At 39.1% G+C, this 18,973-nt stretch overlaps 1 protein-coding gene across 4 annotated transcripts in view; it reads left to right on the forward strand.

The window, feature by feature from the left end:
* GPATCH8 (G-patch domain containing 8) overlaps positions 1-18,973 on the forward strand; it is a 76,037-nt gene that overhangs the window by 37,735 nt on the left and 19,329 nt on the right. For all 4 annotated transcript variants that reach the window (XM_023511312.1, XM_012803095.2, XM_023511313.1 and 1 more), the window contains one exon: positions 6,217-6,360. In XM_023511312.1, the coding sequence (XP_023367080.1) occupies positions 6,217-6,360 (144 nt within the window). The remainder of the gene's footprint in view (positions 1-6,216; positions 6,361-18,973) is intronic.

The raw sequence follows: 18,973 nt of genomic DNA on the forward strand, positions 1-18,973 counted from the left end.
GCTTGAGCCACAGGCGCCGAGCCCACAAGTTGTTTTGACAGCCAAACAACATAAAACCATCCAGAACTCATAAAGAAAATTGTTCTGAAGGATTGGATAGAGAAAAAATTAAAATGTGCTACACATAATTCACTTTTCACTGTAGCTTTAATAAGTCTATGCAGACTAGCTCAGCACTGCCACTCCAACAAATACAATCATTTTTTACTGATTAAGTAGCGCACATGAGAAAAGTGGTAGAGAGGTGATAAATGATAGAGCTCCTTTGAAATTGTGTCCTGCAGTTACAAAACTGAATAGAAGAATGGCAGGTTTTATGAACTTTTGAAATGAGACTTACCCTTTTTTGAGATAGGGCCTTGCTTTGTTGTCCAGGTTATAATGCAATGGCATCATGGAGTACAGCAACCTCAGACTTCTGAGGTCAAGTGATCCTCCTGCCTCAGCCTCTTGAATAGCTGAGACTACTGCCCTGTGTTGCCGCCCTTGACTATGTATTTATAGACAGACTCTCACTCTGCCCTGGGTAGAGTGCTATGGTGTCCTAGCTCACAGCAACCTCAAACTCTTGGGCTCAGGGGATCCCCTTGCCTCAGCCTCCTGAATAGCTGGAATGACAGGCCCCTGCCACAATGCCTGGCTGGTTTTTCTATTTTTAGGAGAAAAGTGGTCTCACTTTTGCTCAGGCTGGTCTCAAACTCATGAGCTCAGGCTATCCACCCTCCTTAGCCTCTGAGGTTAGAATTATAGGTATGAGGCACCTCGCCCTGCCTTTTTATTTTTTGCAGCATTAGAGTATGACTGTGTTGCTCAGGCTGGGTGTCTGACTCCTGGCCTCAAGTGATCCTCTCTTTTCAGCTTCCCAAAGTTTTGGGATTACATGCCTGGTTAGCTACCGCACCCAGCCTGAACCTATCTTTTTAAGTTAGTCAACTGGAAGGAGGTGCTCATTTTGAAAAGAATGCATCCACTGTGCTTTAAAAGTCTAGTAAATTGGCTAGGCTAGGTGGCTAAGACATATAATCATAGCATTCTGGGAGGCTGAGGCTGGAGAATTGCTTGAGCTTAGGAAACTAGCCTGAGCAAGAGGGAGACCCTGTCTCTACTAAACATAGAAAAAATTAGCAGGGTGTAGTGGTATGTGCCTGTAATCCCAGATACTTAGGAGGCTGATGCAGGAAGATTTTTTGAGTGCGAAAGTTTGAGAGTGCAGCAGCATCATAGCAACAAAGTATCTTTTGATGTATAATTTTTATTTGTTTATAGAGATGGGATCTCACACCATCACCCAGGCTTGGATACTGTGGTGGATACTGCGCTCAAGCAGTCCTTATGCCTCAGCCTACCAAGTCAGAATTGTAGGAGTGTAGTATGCCTGGCTTTTTTATTTTTTATAGTGGTGGGGTCCTCTGTGTTGCCCTGGTTGGTCTCTAATTCCTAGTGTTAAGCAGTACTCCCACCTCAGTTTCCCCAAGTACTGGGATTAGAGGAATGAACCACTATGCTCAGACTGATGTCTAGTTTTAAGTGGAACTGCTGAGGCAAATTGGACTGCCTGTTGAGTCAGTCCCACAGTTTTGAGCTTCTTTAAGATCAATAACCAGTATATCTGTAGATTGGATTTCTAAGCAGTGCAGTTTATTTGAAGAATGACCTTATAATATTTAACTCAATTAACTGGCCATTGTCTCAAGTAAAGCTTTTTGTCTAAAAAATTAAGTATTATTACAGGTTGAGCATCTCTTATCCAAGATGCTTGGGACCAGAATGTTTTGGGTATCGGATTTTGGAATATTTGTGTCATAGTTACCAGTTGAACATCCCTAATCCAAAGAGTCCAAAATCTGAAATGCTCCAGTAAGCATTTTCTTTAAATATTATGTCAGTGCTCAGAAAGTTTTGGATTTTGAAGCATTTCGGGTTTTTGGATTTTCAGATTCGAGATGTTCAACCCATATACTTACTCCAGCTTTCTTTTGATTAGGACTTGCCTGGCATATCTCTTTCCATTCTATCATCTGACCAAGTCCTCATGTTTTTAGAGGTATCTTGTTTTTTCTCTCTAATACAATAATTTATTATTGGGAACAATTTAATGGTTTTGTACTCAATATTTGCAACACAACATTTAAATTTTAGCAAGACTAACATCTGATTCTTAATAGCACATTATGCTGCCCCTTTCACAGTCTTCAGAAATTCAATACTAAACAAATGTCTTTAGTTTTGTAGGCTTCACAATTAAGGCACTGATACTTTGAGAGGCTTTTAAAGAATTAAAGATATAAATGGCACAGTGAGATGTTTCCCATCATGGAAGCCCAAAGGCAAATTTTTAAAAGGCTGATGGGAAAATTCCTCACAATACTAAGGGATCAAGAAAAAAGTGCCATAGTTAGGGTCTGTTTTAATCAACATGTAGTTGGACTTTGTTTTCCTGACTGTTTTTTGATACATTTACATTTTTTATGATTAGTAATAAATCTGTTTCTAACATCTTTTTACTTTCTACCTTCTAGAACTGTGTGTCTTATGGTCCCATCTTAACTTTATAAAATTAAAATTTTCTTATTCTTTTTTATTTACTAGCTTTGATTTTTTTTAATAATTACTCTTAAAATTTTAATGTAAGTTATGCTTAATTTAATAGAGTCTAACGTTAATTCCATCCCAGCCAGTAGAAGATCACTAGAACACTTCTCACTTCAGACAACCTCTCCTGTTACACTTGCTATGTTAGCTAGCATTTTGCTTTTATCCCTTTTCATCCTGCAAACTCAAATTTAATTAGTTTCAATTAACTGAACATTGTCTCAAGTAAGGCTTTTTGCCTTAAAGTCTAAAAACTTGGCTCGGCGCCTGTGGCTCAAGCGGCTAAGGCGCCAGCCACATACACCTAAGGTGACGGGTTCGAATCCCCAGCCCGGGCCCGCCAAACAACAATGATGGCTGCAACCAAAAAATAGCCAGGTATTGTGGCGGGCGCCTGTAGTCCCAGCTACTTGGGAGGCTGAGGCAGGAGACTCGCTTGAGCCCAGGAGTTGGAGGTTGCTGTGAGCTGTGAAGCCATGGCACTCTACCCAGGGGGACAACTTGAGGCTCCATCTCAAAAAAAAAAAAAAAAAAATTCTAAAAACTTGAATATTATTACAGGTTGAGCATCTCTTATCCAAGATGCCTGGGACCAGAAGTGTTTTGGGTATCAGATATTGTTTTAAAATAATTTAAAACAAAATTTACAGGTGTAAAATTTGTTACTGTTGTATGATTATTATTATTAACATATATTTATTAATTTCATTGCTCACCATTTACTTATAGTATTTCAGACTTTGTTTCTGGCATCAGTTTTCTTCTTCCCAAAGTACATCCTTGAAACAGTGACTTTCAAGTTCATAGTTAGCAACATATTTAATATTGCAGCCACAAACACATACACACCTGAAACAAAAGTTTTGCAAAACAATATCTACCCTTATTATGTGAAATAAACTACCTTTCTGTAGTCATTTTTTTCATTTACTTTTTTAAAGCCTGTTACAGTTGACTAAATTGATGTCATGACCAACTGATGGGTCACAATCTGTGGTTTCAAAAATAGTACCTTAAAAGCTCTTTTAAATATTTAGTTTTTAGAGACAAGGTCTCTGTTCCCAGGCTGGCATATAGTGGTGCTCACTGTGGTTTGGAACTCTTGAGCTCAAATGATCCTTCTGCCTCAGCTTTTTATTTTTATTTTTATTTTTTTAATTTTTTGAGACAAAGCCTCAAGCTGTTCCCCTGGGCAGAGTGCTGTGGCATCACAGCTCATAGCAGCCTCCAACTCTTGGGCTCAAGCAAGTCTCCAAGTAGCTGGGACCACAGGCACCTGCCACAACGCCGGCTGTTTTTGGTTGCAGCCGTCATTGTCTGGTGGGCCTGGGCTGGATTTGAACCTGCCAGTTCCAATGTATGTGGCTGGCACCCTACCCACTGAGCTGCAGGAGCTGAGCCATGGAGCTGTTTTTTAAAAAGAGGAAAAATGGTGGTGGTGGTGGTGGCTGGCGCCTTAGCCACTTGAGCCACAGGTACCGAGCCTGCCTCAGCTTTTTAAGTAGCTGGGACTATGGCTACATGCCTCCATTCCTGGCTTATAGTTTTTTTAGAGAAGGAATCTTGTTTTATTGCCCAGGCTAGACTTAAACTCTTGGACTCAGGCAATTCTCCCAAATCACTAGGATTACAGGTGTAAAGCCCCATGCCCTGAAGAAATTTTGTTGTTGTTGTTGTTGTTGCAATTTGGCCAGGGTCAGGTTTGAGCCCACCACCCTCTGTATATGGGGCCCAGCGCCTTACCCACTGAGCCACAGGCACCGCCCACTTTTTGTTTTTTTTAAAGTGAGCTTGTGTAGTAAACTTTTTTTCTAAAATACCTTCATTTCATTAATTCTGAAAAATATTTTCATTGGTATATAAGTAAAAAAGTATTTTCTGTTAGCACACTATAAATATTATTCCACTCTAGTTTCTATTGTTGCTTTTGAATTTGCTGTCCATCTGATTAAATGTGATCTTTTTTTTTTTTTTTCCTGGGATTCTAGTTATATTCTTCATGGCTTTTAACCTCATTTTCATATTATCTATTTTTTTGTCTCTGTGCTATAATCTGAGTAATTTCTTTTCTTTTTTTTTTTTTTTAGCAGTTTTTTTTTTGGCCGGGGCTGGGTTTGAACCCACCACCTCTGGCATGTGGGGCTGGCGCCCTACTCCTTTGAACTGCAGGCACCGCCCTGAGTAATTTCTTTCTTTCTTTCTTTCTTTCTTTTTTTTTTGTAGAGACAGTCTCACTCTATCACCCTCAGTAGAGTGCCTTGGCATCACACAGCTCACAGCAACCTCCAACTCCTGGGCATAGGCAATTCTCTTGCCTTAGCCTCCCGAGTAACTGGGACTATAAGTGCTCGCCACAACTCCCCGGCTATTTTTTGTTGTTGTTGTTGCTGTTCAGACAGGGCCGAGTTTGAACTCACAACCCTCCGTATGTGGGACCAGTGCTCTACTAACTGAGCCACAGGCGCCGCCCCTGAGTAATTTCTTTTAATCTGTCTTCTAGTTTACATCTTTTTTTTTTAAATTGAGGTATGATTTATATACCATAAAATTCACCTTTTTAAAGTCTACAATTCAGTGATTTTTAGTATATTTCACAAGATTGTACACTCATTTCTGTGATCTGATTCCAGAATATTTTTATCACCTTACTACATCTCTTTTGAGCTGTATCTAACCTGTTTAAGGGACTTTTGAGGGAGTCATTCTTTTTTATAGTTACGTTTTTCAGTTGTAAAATTCTCATTTGTTTCTTTCTACAGTTTGCCTAATTATTGTTATAGTGTTTTATGTTTTTTCATTTTTGTAATTTCATTTTATATTTAAATAATTTATGGTTACATTATATTCTGTAACAGACTGTATCTGAGATTTTGGAGGCATAAATGTGGTGCTTATTTCTTCTGATTCTCAATTATGATAGATTTATTTCCTGTGTGTGTTATGATACTTGATTGTAACTTGTATTTGGTTGATCTAGGAAAAATTTTAGGGACAAAATTGAGGATGCTTTCTGAGAAGATTTTTGGTTCCCTCTGCCTTGACATGGACCTCCTATGGTCTCTCCAGCTCATTTCCTTGTTCTTTGGTTTAATGGTAATCTCAGGTTTAGTTTCCTACCTTTCTCAAACCCAAAACCCCAGTTTTACTCATATGTCCTAAAGAGAGCCCTTGGCCTTTGGACCTGTGGTTTCAGTTTCAGATCCAGATTATAGCTGAGTTTAGTTTAGTTTTGTTTTTTAATCTTCTGTTGCCCCTCTTGGGGATTAAATTTCTTCCTATAATTCCATCAATACAATAAAAATTATTTTATTGAATCTAGTTGGTTTTTAGCCAGAAGTAAGGAGATGGGAATGCCAGGGTATTTAGTCTTACCATATTGCCAAAAGTGAAGTAAAATTAAGCTCTTCTAAACATTATTTACTTGACGCCAACTGTTAATATAGCCACATACAAATTACCCTACCAAATTGCCATTTGTGTTTCATCCAGCTTTTATTGGTACCACTAAATTTTATGAAAAGACCTTTTTTCTCTTCTCAGGTAGACGTTATTTTTTTTTATAACATTCACTTAAAATTCTACTAAGTTTGTTTTTTGTTTGTTTATATTTTATGGTTCTTACAGGATTATGTTGACAAAGAAAAGGCCATTGCTAAGGCCTTGGAAGATCTCAGAGCCAACTTTTATTGTGAACTCTGTGATAAGCAATACCAGAAACATCAGGAATTTGACAACCATATCAACTCCTATGATCATGCACACAAGCAGGTGAGGAATAGTTACTGGCTAACAAAGAAAAAAATACTTTATCGTTAACCATTTAATTTTATTTGTGTACCAAAAAAACTTGGTGTCTGTGGGTTATCATGTCTGCCAATCTTTATCAGAGGTCATGTGTAATTTTTTATCAGTGGCAATAATCTCACATAGACACCTCCTATCTTTCTCCATCATCCCCCCACGATTTAAAATAGAATGAAGAATTGTGTTTTATAAGTCTTATACAACTTGACTTTGAGTGATTTCTACATTTTTCTTTAATTTTAATTAATTGGTCATTCATCTGAAAATCACTGAGAGCCTTATTTCTTCCCTTTTCTGAACGTATTAAAACTTTGAAGAATTATCGCAGACTGATCTTTCCAACTTCTATATGTAAGAGTTTATGGTTTATTGGCTGCTTTTTCCTATCAGTAAGTCATTTTGTTACTCAGTATACCTTGGAAGGTAGATAAATCTTGAGAAGGAAAATAAAATTAGATGTTCTTTTGACTTTAACATAGAATTCTGATGCTGCATGTTGAAGAGCTGAGAAACAAATTACAATTTCTTTATAGTCTTTTTTACCCCCTCTTATTTTAGAGAAGAAATTTGTATTTAACTAGCTACTAGTATACAAAAGATGACAATAATTTCCTTGGGAGATTTCAGTGGTCAGAAATGAATCATTAAATCTATAGGATAATTCTGGCTTATTAAAGAATTTCAAGCTATTTGATCTTGGAATGATTTTAGCATAATTTAGTATATGTTTGTTGGGGTTACAGTGGAAAATTGATGAGCATTTTGGAATGAAATCTCTTGAGCTAGACCTGTTGACCCAAGATGTTTTTTTAACCTTCATCTTCTAACCAACTGTATGATTTCATTGCACAGATAAAAGGTAAACTCTGACTAAGTTTTACTCTTACTAGCATAGGTAAAGTTTATAAGCCGGTTGTGGTATTACACTTTTTTTGTAACAGTCTCTTTGACATTTAACCACAACTAACCATTTTAAGATTCTTCTGCTGATAGAGTTGTATTCAAGACAGCTTTCAACTTATTACACACCTTTGGATGTTGTTTTAATAGATTGTAGGCTGTGCTTGATTCAAAGAAGAGAAAGTTAGAGAGTATATACATGGACAAGTTGGCTGTTACCTTACTCCTTCAAAGAATCATCTTTCAAGAAAGGAAAATACAACAATGATTATGCTCATTTTTATGGAATTAACAACAGAGATATTTAGCATCTAAGTACAAACCAACCCTTTTGGATTACAGAGAATTTCTTCAATTAATAAGTGTCTGATTTCTTTAATTATGAAGCGTCTGTGGGCTCAGTGCCTGTAGCTCAAGTGGCTAAGGTGCCAGCCACATACACCAGAGCTGGCAGGTTCGAATCTAGCCCAGGCCAGCCAAAGAATGACATCTGCAACGAAAAAATAGCCAGGTGTTGTGGCAAGCACCTGTAGTCCCAGCTATTTGGGAGGATGAGGCAAGAGAATAACTTAAGCCCAGGAGTTGGAAGTTGCTATGAGCTGTGATGCCACAGCACTCTCCCCAGGGCAACAGCTTGAGGCTTTGTCTCAAAAAAAAAAAAAAAAAGACGTGTCTGTGATATACAGAAGACACTTAGGGCCCAAAAAGAACAGTTACAAAGGTCTTTTGAGGGCGATGCCCATGGCTCAGTAGGTGGGGCACCAGCCACATGCACTGAGGCTGGCAGGTTCGAACCCGGCCCGGGCCTGCTGAAGACAACGGTGACAACTGCAACAACAACAACAACAAAAATGGCTGGACATTGTGGCAGGCTCCTGTGGTCCCAGCCTCTTGGGAGGCTGAGACAGGAGAATTGCTTGGGCCCAGGAGTTTGGTGTTGCTGTGAACTGTGACGCTACTGGTACTCTACCCAGGGCAGGCTTGCAACTCTTGTCTCAAAAAAAAATAAAAAAGAAAAGTCTTTTGAGTAAAATGTCAACTAGAAAAAAGTAAACAAAGAAAAGTATACCCAGGAAAAGTAAACCAGAATAACGGGAATATGGGCTAGGTAAAGTAGATTATGCATCTCTTTAAAAAAAAAAAATTGTTTTTAGTGAAGCATTTCAATAAAAAGTTTTTAATGTAGATTTTTTTTCTTGCACCCATTCTGTTGATTGCTAAATGTAATTAATCATGAAAAAAGTTTTTAATTAGCTGGGCACAGTGCTGTACCCTTGTAGTCCCAGCTACCTGGGAAGCTGAGGCAGGAGAATTGATTAAGCCCAAGAGTTTGAGGCTGTAGTGAGCTATGATTGCACTGCTACATTCCAGCCTGAATGACAGAGTAAGACCCTGTCTCTAAAAACAAAATCAACTTGAATAATAAATAGGCTTGCTTTTTTTTTTTTTTTTAAGTGTCTGTAACCTGAAATGTAAGACTTGCTTTTTAAGGGAAAAAATTCTATCAAAGCAAAACAGATTTACAAATTATATCTGAACAAAAGTTCAGAACTAATAAAATTCACATTGACAGTATTAATGTGCTTAGTATCAATTTAATGTGATGTATGATGGATGATGTTTTAGTGACTTTGCTCTCAATCTGAGTGTAGTAGAAATTGTCATGGGTGTGGTTCATTTGAATTTGACGTGTTTATTCTCCCACTCATCTTGTGTTTACTCCTATCTCTCACTGTTTTTCTCTATTGCAGTACTTCTTAACCTGGGGATTTTATCCACCAGGGGGCACTTAGCAATGTCTAGAGACATTGATTGTCACAGCCAAGGCAATGATGCTACTGGTATATAGTAGTAGGTAGAGGCCAGGGATACTACTAAACATCCTGAGATGCACAGGAAAGCCCCCCAAAACAAAGAAGCAAAATGGTAGTCAGTAGTGCTGGGGGACGGGCTTGGTGGTTCATGCCTGTAATTCTAGCACTTTGGGAGGCCAACATGGCAGAATCTCTTGAGACTAGAAGATCACTGGGTAACAGTGAGACTTTGTCTCCACAAAAAATAAGAAAAATTAACTGGGCATGGCAGCACATGCCTATAGTGCCAGCTGCTCAGGAGACAGAGGCAGGAAGATTGTGTAAGCCCAAGAGTTTGTGGATGCAGTAGTTATATTGACACCACTGTGCTCTAGTCTGAGCAACAGAGTAAGACCCTATCTCAAACCCTGCCTCCACCTCATTCCCCCAAAAACAGAGATTGGAAAACCTTGTTCTGTTAAAACTATTGAAAAACTTTTAAATATATGATACTGTGATACTATTTGACCTTTGCTTAGTATAAACAAATATTTTATGTCCCCATTTATGTTGTAAACATTTATAAAGTGCTCATCTAGATTATCCAGAATATTCACTTACTGCTCTTTAAGATTATCATCAAAGTAAAAATACAGAATTAGGCTTGGCGCCTGTGGCTCAAGTGGCTACGGCGCCAGCCACATACACCCAAGGTGGCGAGTTCGAATCCAGCCTGGTTCCACCAAAACAACGACAGCTGCAACCAAAAAATAGCCGGGCGCTGTGGCGGGCGCCTGTGGTCCCAGCTACTTGGGAGGCTAAGGCAAGAGACTCACTTGAGCCCAGGAGTTGGAGGTTGTTGTAAGCTGTGATGCAACAGCACTCTACCAGGGGGATATAGCTTGAGGCTCTGTCTCAAAAAAAAAAAAAAAACCAATATTAAGGATTTCTGATAGACAACTGATGGACTACTTATCTAAACAGATAGATGTAGGCCAGGTGTGGTGGCTTACGCCTCTAATCCTAGAACTTTGAAAGGCCAGTATGGAAGGATTGCTTAAGGTCAGTTCAAGACCAGCCTGAGCAAGAGCAAGACTCTGTCTCTACAAAAAAATAGAAAAATTAGCTGGCTGTGGTGATGCATGCCTGTAGTCCCAGATACTCAGGAGGCTGAGATAGGGTTGCTTAAGCCCAAGAGTTGGAGGTTGCAGTGAACTATGATGGTACCACTGCACTCCAGACCATGAAACAGAGGAAGACCGTGTCTCAAGAAAAAGGAACCTACTATTACCAGATGTATTATAGTATGAGCTTGGTTTTTGTTTTGTTTTTGGAGGAGTGTTCTTCATTTTGTTGAAATGTAGGCTTTTTCACTATTCTTCATATTGCAAATGGTAGAATTTCAAAAGAGAATCTTATGAATATATAAGCAAAAAAGGCACAGTACTACAATTTTTTATAGTTCAACTCTTCCTTGAACTGCTTATTTCTGAGGAACATTTAATTGACCATAGTACAACACAGCTAAATAACCCCTAACAGGAGGACGGGCACATTTTTTTTTCCTCTTTGATGGACATGAACTTACCATACAAATGGACCTACCATTTTCCAAATTTATGCTCTAAAGTCATAAAGACACCCTGTCTTGTCTTCCAAGAAGGCACACAGGATTATTATGAATCTGAGATAATAGGTAAGTACTTTGAACCCTGTGTTAGTAATCCCTAGTTTGCATCTTCCATCAAATTTTTACCTTTAAAATTTTTGAGAGGAATAATCTGTTAGTGGTAAATTACTAGTAGAGACAGGATCCTAAATATACCTTACCTTTATTAAGCACAGATAATCTCTCAAAAAGGAGATACATGGCCACTGTCATTCATGGTGATTTGGGGGGGGGAGTGTTATATGCCTCTCCCTTTTCACTAGGTTTTTTTTTAAAAAATTTTTAAAGATTTTTTTAAGAGTCATTAACACAAAAACAAAATTGGCTCGGCACCTGTGGATCAAGTGACTAAGGGACCAGCCACATACACCTAAGGTGGTGGGTTCGAATCCAGCCCGGGCCGCCAAAACAACAATGACGGCTGCAACCAAAAAATAGCTGGATGTTGTGGCAGGCGCCTGTGTTCCCAGCTACTTGGGAGGCTGAGGCAGGAGACTCACTTGAGCCCAGGAGTTGGAGGTTGCTCTGAGCTGTGATGTCACAGCACTCTACCCAGGGGGATAGCTTGAGGCTCTGTCTCCAAACAAAACAAAACAAAACAAAACAAAATTAAAGCCCAGCTTAATCTTTAAAGTTGTAAAAACTAATTAGACATTTTGGCTCTTGTCAATAATTTAACTCTAGTTTTCAAGTGATCAATTTTAATACATTTTGAAATCTGCAGGGTATGCCTTTATACTTCTAGAGAGATAAGCTAATATTAATCCCATTTTATATAAATTAGTTCTGAGGTGCCTAAGTGCTCAATAAACATTAGCACTGATCATTAGCTACCATTGTTGGCTTAGTATAGGTTACTGTTAATTCTAAATGAAAGATTTTTTTTATCCCTACCTCCTTGCCTCTTTAATGATTTTGCATGTCTTTTTTAAAAACTTGTCTGCTAATGGATATAATTTTCTTTAGCTTTTTGGGGGCTTAAAATTCAAAGTCTGAAGAATATTCTCTTTCTCAGAAGGAAATTTATAGCAGCACATAATAGTACCTTATTTTAACACTTTTTCTCCTTTTTTGGCTGCTTTCTTGGTACCTGGTTACTTACTGAGGATTCTTCTAATTTTTTCTATTTGTGCCAGTAAGGGTCCTTTTAGTAAGTAAGCAAGAGATTTAAAATTGTCTTACACGTGTATTTTGTCTGGCCTTTATGGTGTTAGTTTTTCCCACATTAATTTTAATTGGTTCTCAGTTACTAAAAATTAGATTTTACATAATTTAAGCTTTGGCTTGTCTTGAAAAATCGAAGTATCTGACGACATTGGGCCTACATTTCAACATAATTGGAGCTGAGTAGTTCTGTATCTTTGCTTATCCTCCAACTAGCTGTGGTTTCTACGTTTTCTTTTGTACCAATCTGAATGACTTATTATGATACCTGCTGAATGAATGCTTCTAAACATTTTAGTTTGTAACTCAGGCCTGTACCTTTCCTTTCTTTCCTCAAAGGTTCCCATGGGTTCTGACTGATACTGGGGAAGTAGCACATTGAAAAACTGCCTTCTTGCTATTAGTGTTAGGACCAACCTCCTTGCAATTTCAGTCTCTGGTAGTCTGATCCAGTTATTAAAATTTGGTAGTGTAATGTAGCTTCATGAATTCCCTTAACTTATAGTAAGGAATCAGTATCTCTGTCAAAGGAAAGAATACTTTCAGCCTCCCTGCACTCTTTACATTTTCTGAAAAGACCGACATATTTTTTAATACCAATGTCAGTTTCTGCTATGAATAAAAGTAGTAGTTTCCTAAGCTCTAAATAGCTGGAATAAAACAGATGAAGCCTGCAGCAGCCACAGTGACTCTTCTATTCTAAATTATACAGAATAGACTCTATTAATATGTGGTTTTGGCCAGGAGGGATGGCTCACACCTGTAAATAATCCGAGCACTCTGGGAGGCTGAGGATTGCTTGACCTCAGGAGTTTGAGATCATCCTAAGCAAGAGTGAGAGAGACCCTGCCTCTACTAAAACCAGAAAAACTAGGTATGGTGTCGGGTGCCAGAAATCCTAGCTACTCAAGAGGCTGAAGAAAGAGGATTGCGTGAGCCTAGTTTGAGATTGCTGTGAGCAAGGCTAATGCCACAGCAATCTACCCAAGGCAACAGAGTGAGGTTCTGTCTCCTAGAAAATGCCAAAACCACGATTTAGTTAACTTCAACTAAACTATCGCAACTGCATTTCGACAGTATTACTTAATTTTAGTTGACTGTTTCAGTCCTCAGTAATGTATATTAATTACCAAGAAACAAAGAGTTGAGAGTTTTCCTCATTACACAAAAATGAAACAGGTTTCTGGATTGAAGTATTTTCTGAAAATTTCCTTGGTGGAAGGAATAAATCATTTTTAACTTCACAAGACTTCATTGAATTTTATTAATTTTTTAGAGATAAGGTCTCAAGCTGTCACCCTGGGTAGAGTGCTGTAGCATCACAGCTCACAATAACCTCAAGCAATTTTTGCTGGGCTCAAGCAATTCTCTTGCCTCAGCCTCCCAAGTAGCTGGGACTCCAGGCACCCAGCACAATGCCCAGCTATTTTTTTGTGTTGTTATTGTTGTTGCACTTGTTGTTTTTTAGGTAGCCCAGGCTGGGTTTGAACCCGCCAGCTCCTGTATGTGCCTGGTACCCTACCCACTGAGCTATAGGCACCACCCTTCATTGAATTTTATTTTATTTTTGAGACAGAGCCTCAAGCTGTCGCCATGCCATTACAGCTCATAGCAACCTCCAACTCCTGGACTCAAGTGATTCTCCTGCTTCCACCTCCCAAGTAGCTGGGACCACAGGTGCCCACCACAGTGCCTGTCTATTTTTTGGTTGCAGCCGTCATTGTTGTTTGGCAGGGCCGGGCTGGATTCGAACCTGCCAACTCAGGTGTACGTGGCTGGTGCCTTAGCCACTTGAGCCACAGGCACCAAGCCCCTTCATTGAATTTTAAAGTGGTCACTTTCCACTTGAATGTTCACTGTCTACTGAATCTTTGCTGTCTACTGATTGGATTTTTGCCTCTCAAGATATTTGACAGCATTTGATCCTCTATATCAGCGGTTCTCAACCTATGGGTCATGACCCACAGGAACTGTATTAAAGGGTTACAGCATTAGGAAGGTTGAGAACCACTGCTCTATATGTTTGATGACCCATGGCATATTTTGTGTTAATAATAAGCACATGTGACAATAAGCACATCAAAATCAATTAGTTTTCTGTTAAGCCATTGCAGATTTGAAAAATGAAAAGTGAATTCCTGTTCTGCATTGACATTCGATAGAAGAAAATAAAAAAGGCAAAGTAAAAAAAGATAATTCAAGGACTGAAAAAACGAAAGAAAATGACATTTCTAAGAAGTGAAACCAGCAAGATCAAGCACCCATGAAAATATTCCATAGATACTCTGTGTTTTGAATATTTACAGAATGTTTATCCTCAGAAAACTAAAAAGTGATTATTGGCAAAGATGTAAAATCAGTTTAGGAATCAAAAAGTATTTATGAATCCCAGAACTTCATAAATGTTAAACAGCAAAGTTTACTTCTAAAGAGATTATGGGCTCGCTACCCATAGCACAGTGGTTATGGCACCAGCCACATACACTGAAGTTGGCAGCTTCAAACCCAGCCTGGGCCAGCTAAACAACAATGACAACTGCAACAAAAAGTAACCAGGTGTTGTGGCGGGCACCTGTAGTCCTAGCTACTTGGGAGGCTGAGGCAGGAGACTCACTTGGGCCCACGAGTTTGAGATTGCTGCGAGCAGTAATGACACAGCATTCTATTGAGGGCAACATAGTGAGACTGTCTCAAAATAAATAAATAAAAATAAAGAGATTATGTTTTGAGAAGCAAAAGAAGTGTGAAGAGAGAAATGCATTTCACAGTTTTGGCATATTGTAGTTTTCTTGAGTAATCTTTAGCAGAGGTGAAAATGTTAGATTTTGTGGTGCTTTAGATGCCATTTTCTTTGTAACTGTTTTGTACCTTACGTACTTACCCCCTCTGCTTATGTCTGGAGTAGACTTCCTTCTTACACCCAGCAGTCACAACCTAGTTAACTTTGGAAAAATTTATGTCTTCTTAGGGTAGCTGTCTCCTTTTGTGAGTATGGTAACTTAAACGGATCCTTCAAGAGCTAATGTTCTGAGTTTACCAGACATTCTCTTTATGTATTTCTAGCTGTTCTTCATCTCATTACACAATTCAATGTGTAAATAAAAATTATTCTGTCTTATTTCTTATGTTCTGCAGTTTGAATCTTTCTGCCCCTGTACACTTAAAAAGTTAATCACAATGATGGCCAGGTGCGATGGCACATGCCTATAATCTTTAACACTGGGAGGCCAAGGCAGGTGGGTTGTTTGAACTCAGGAGTTTAAGACGAACCCGAGCAAGAGTGAGACCCTGTCTCGACTAAAAATAGAAAAACTAGCTGGGCAAACGGCCAGGTATGGTGTTTCACACCTATAATCCTAGCACTCATAGAGGCTGAGGCAGGTGGCTTGCCTGACTCACAGGTTTCAGACCAGCCTGAGCCAGAGCAAGACCTTATCTCTAGAAATAGCTGGGCATTGTATAGGTGGACACCTATAGGCCCAGCTACTTGGGAAGCTAAGGCAAGGGAATCGCTGGAGCCCAAGAGTTTGAGGTTACTGTGAGCTGTGATGCCATAGCACTCTACCAAGGGTGACAGAATAGACTCTGTCTCAGATAGATAAATAAATGAATAAATAAAATTAATCACAGTTATACACTATGATAGAGATTGTGGAATTATGTTGTGTGCCCTAGGGTGGTCTGAAAGGTCAAAGCACTGTAAATAATAGTAAGTTTGAAAATGACAGTGCTGTAAAGAGAGCTCCAAACTGGAGTACTGCTATTCCATTTACTTTGGGTCCAAGCAACTCTTACGAATTACGTTTCTTCAAATTTTACACAGAGGGTAAATCTTTGCTCCAGGTCTGATCTGGAGTGCTATATAGATGCAGGGCTTGGGCATCCTAAATCAAAAAGTCCCAAATCTGAAATGCTCCAAAACACAAAAGATTTTGAGCACCAACATGACGCTGAAAGGAAGTTGTCATTGGAGCATTTTAGATTTTCAGATTTGGGATGCTCAACCATAAGTATATAATAAAAATATTCCAAAACCTGAAAATTCAGAATCCAAAGTACTTCTAGTTCCAAGTATTTCACTTAAGGGATGCTCAACCTATATACTTAAAACTAATTATCTCGTAGCCCAGCGACATAGGAAGATCTCATCTCTACAACATATAACAAAAAATTAGCAGGCCAGGCTCAGTGGCTCGTGTCTATAATCCTAGCACTCTAGGAGGTTGAGGCAGGTAGATTACCTGAGCTCAAGAGTTCGAGACCAGGCTAGGCGCCTGTGGCTCAAGCACCTAAGGCATCCCCCACATACACCTGAGCTGACGGGTTCGAATACAGCCCGGCCTGCCAAACAGCAATGACGGCTGCAACCAAAAAATAGCTGGGCGTTGTGGCAGGTGCCTATAGTCCCAGCTACATGGGAGGCGGAGGCAGGAGAATCACTTGAGCCCAGGAGTTATAGGTTGCTCTGAGCTGTGATGCCATGGTACTCTGCCCAGGGCAATAGCTTGAGGCTCTGTCTCAACAACAACAAAAAAAAAGAGTTTGAGACCAGCCTGAGAAACAGCAAGACCCCTTCTCAAAAAATTAAAGGGGCAGTGTGGTTGGTGCCTGTAGTTCCAGCTACTTGGAAGGCTGAGGCAATATCACTTGAGCCCAAGAGTTTGAGGTGGATGTGAGCTATGATGATTTGCACTCTACCAAGGGTAACAAAGTGAGACTCTGTCTCCCCCGCACCCACCAAGGATTGTGGTACATGCCTATAGTCCCAGCTCTACAAGAGGCTGAAGCAGGAGGACCACCTGTATCCAGGCGTTCAATGTTACAGTGAACAACGATGATGCTACTGCTGTCCAGCCTGAGTAACAGAGCAGGAACCATTCTATATCTATCTATATTTTATATATATATATATATTTGGGACAGTGTCTCACTTTGTCACCCTTGGTAGAGTGCTGTGGCCTCATATCTCACAGCAACCTCAGACTCTTGGGTTCAAGTGATTCTCTTGCCTCAGCCTCCCAAGTTGCTGGGACTACAGGTGCCTACCAGAATGCCTGGCTATTTTTAGAAATGAGGTCTCGCTCTGGCTCAGACTGGTCTCAAACCTGTAAACTCAGACAGTCCACCTGCCTCGGCATCCCAGAATGCTAGGATTATAGGTGTGAGCCACCACCACCTGGCCTTGAACCATTCTATATTTACTGATAAGACAGTGAGATGGTACAGCCCTTCTGGAAGACAGAGTTACCATACGACTAGTATATATACCTAAGAGAAATTAAAACACATATTCACATACAACCTTGTGTTAGAGCATTTACAGAAACTTTATTTACAATAGGGAAAAAGTGGAAAGAACCTCAATGTCTGTCAACTAATGAATGGAGAAAATGTTGTGTATCTGTATAATGAAATAGTTATTTTGCATTATAAAATAATGACTGGTGTATACAACATGTTTGCTGTATGCACCTCAAATAATATGCAGAATGAAAGAATTCAGTCACAAATGACCTCATGTTGTATGATTTCATTTATATAAAAAGTCTAGAATAAACAAATGCATAGAGACAGCTGATATAGTGGTTTCTTGGGACTAGGGGTTTCTTGGGACTTGAGACTCTCTTTTAGATAGACAGACAGGTAGGTAGAAGTGGTTATCTATGTGAAAGAACATTTTCTACAGATTTATTACCCACATTTATATTTACCCAGTTCTCATTTCCTTGGCTTTATTCAGTTAGTAAAGCAGGAGTTTGTATCCAGAGTATAATTATTTTTCTGCAACATAAAATACTGTTTAGGCTTTTTTTTTTTTTTTTAAAGAACCAGAACTTAAGTTCCATTTGACATGGTTTCTAACCCAGAAAGCCACACTTATTGTGGATAGGTATCTCAAGTACTGGATCATTTATTAAGGTATTCTCATTCTACTGGTCTTTTGGAAAGTTTAAGGGAAATCCAGCATGTGATTGAGGATCTGTGGGGAAAGTTTCTTCCATTCTGTACCATGTCACCAATGTATGCTTTTTGGAAAAAATGCTCTTGATTTTTCAAGAAAATAGTATGTTTACATCCTTTCATTTTGAGTGAGATTCAGTCTCCTTTCCTTAAATCAAAATGTTTCCCAACTAAAAATCTGTCATGTGGCTCAAAGTTTTATTAGTAAGCTGTAGAAGCTAATAAAATAATCTAATTTACTAGTTTCTTCAGAAAGCATACTTTATCATATTCAGAGATAAGACCATAATCATAGCTTTTGAGTCAGTTTAAGTAATTAAATCCATTCACATTAGACTGTGTTCCAGTCTGGAGTCTGACTTGAGTTTTTGTGTATGGTACAAAATTTGCTCAGCCTTTGATAAGAGATTGATGACATCTGCCAATTTTGGTCTTACGTAAGTTATCTTTTTTTTTTTTTTAGCATGTTGCTCTTTTCTTACTTGAGATTGTCTAAAATGGTATTCCTTTTTATAATTCCTTTTTTATAATTCAAGAAAAAAGTACAGGTACAATTCACAGAATTTCATATGGGCATTCAGTGGCAAATGAACGAGACCCTGGTAGATTTTTGGAATAAAATAGGCAACTTTGAAAAACCTGACTCTGATTAGGGCTTTGTACTTTTCATAAAAATTACTTTTTAGATTAGAAGTTGAGAAGTTTCTGGTCAATATCTTTCTTGCCATTTGGCCCAATTCTGTACAGAAGTAAGGGTTTTAAAATTTCAGGCTTTTTGGCTGAGCCCAGTGACTCTCGCCTAATCCCAGCACTCTGGGAGGCTGAGGCAGGCCGATTGCCTGAGCTCATGAGTTCAAGACCAGCTCTGAGCTACAGTGAGACCCTGTCTCTAGAAATATTCAGGCATTGTGGCAGGCACCGGTAGTCCCAACTACTTGGGAGGCTGAGGCAAGAGAATCGCTTAAGCCCAAGAGTTTGAGGTTGCTGTGTGCTAGGATTGCCTGAGCTCATGAGTTCAAGACCAGCTCTGAGCTACAGTGAGACCCTGTCTCTAGAAATATTCAGGCATTGTGGCAGGCACCGGTAGTCC

The sequence above is a fragment of the Otolemur garnettii genome, unplaced genomic scaffold (assembly GCF_000181295.1).
Source record: "Otolemur garnettii isolate 467f Iridium unplaced genomic scaffold, OtoGar3 scaffold00018, whole genome shotgun sequence".
Classification (NCBI taxonomy): Eukaryota; Metazoa; Chordata; class Mammalia; order Primates; family Galagidae; genus Otolemur; species Otolemur garnettii.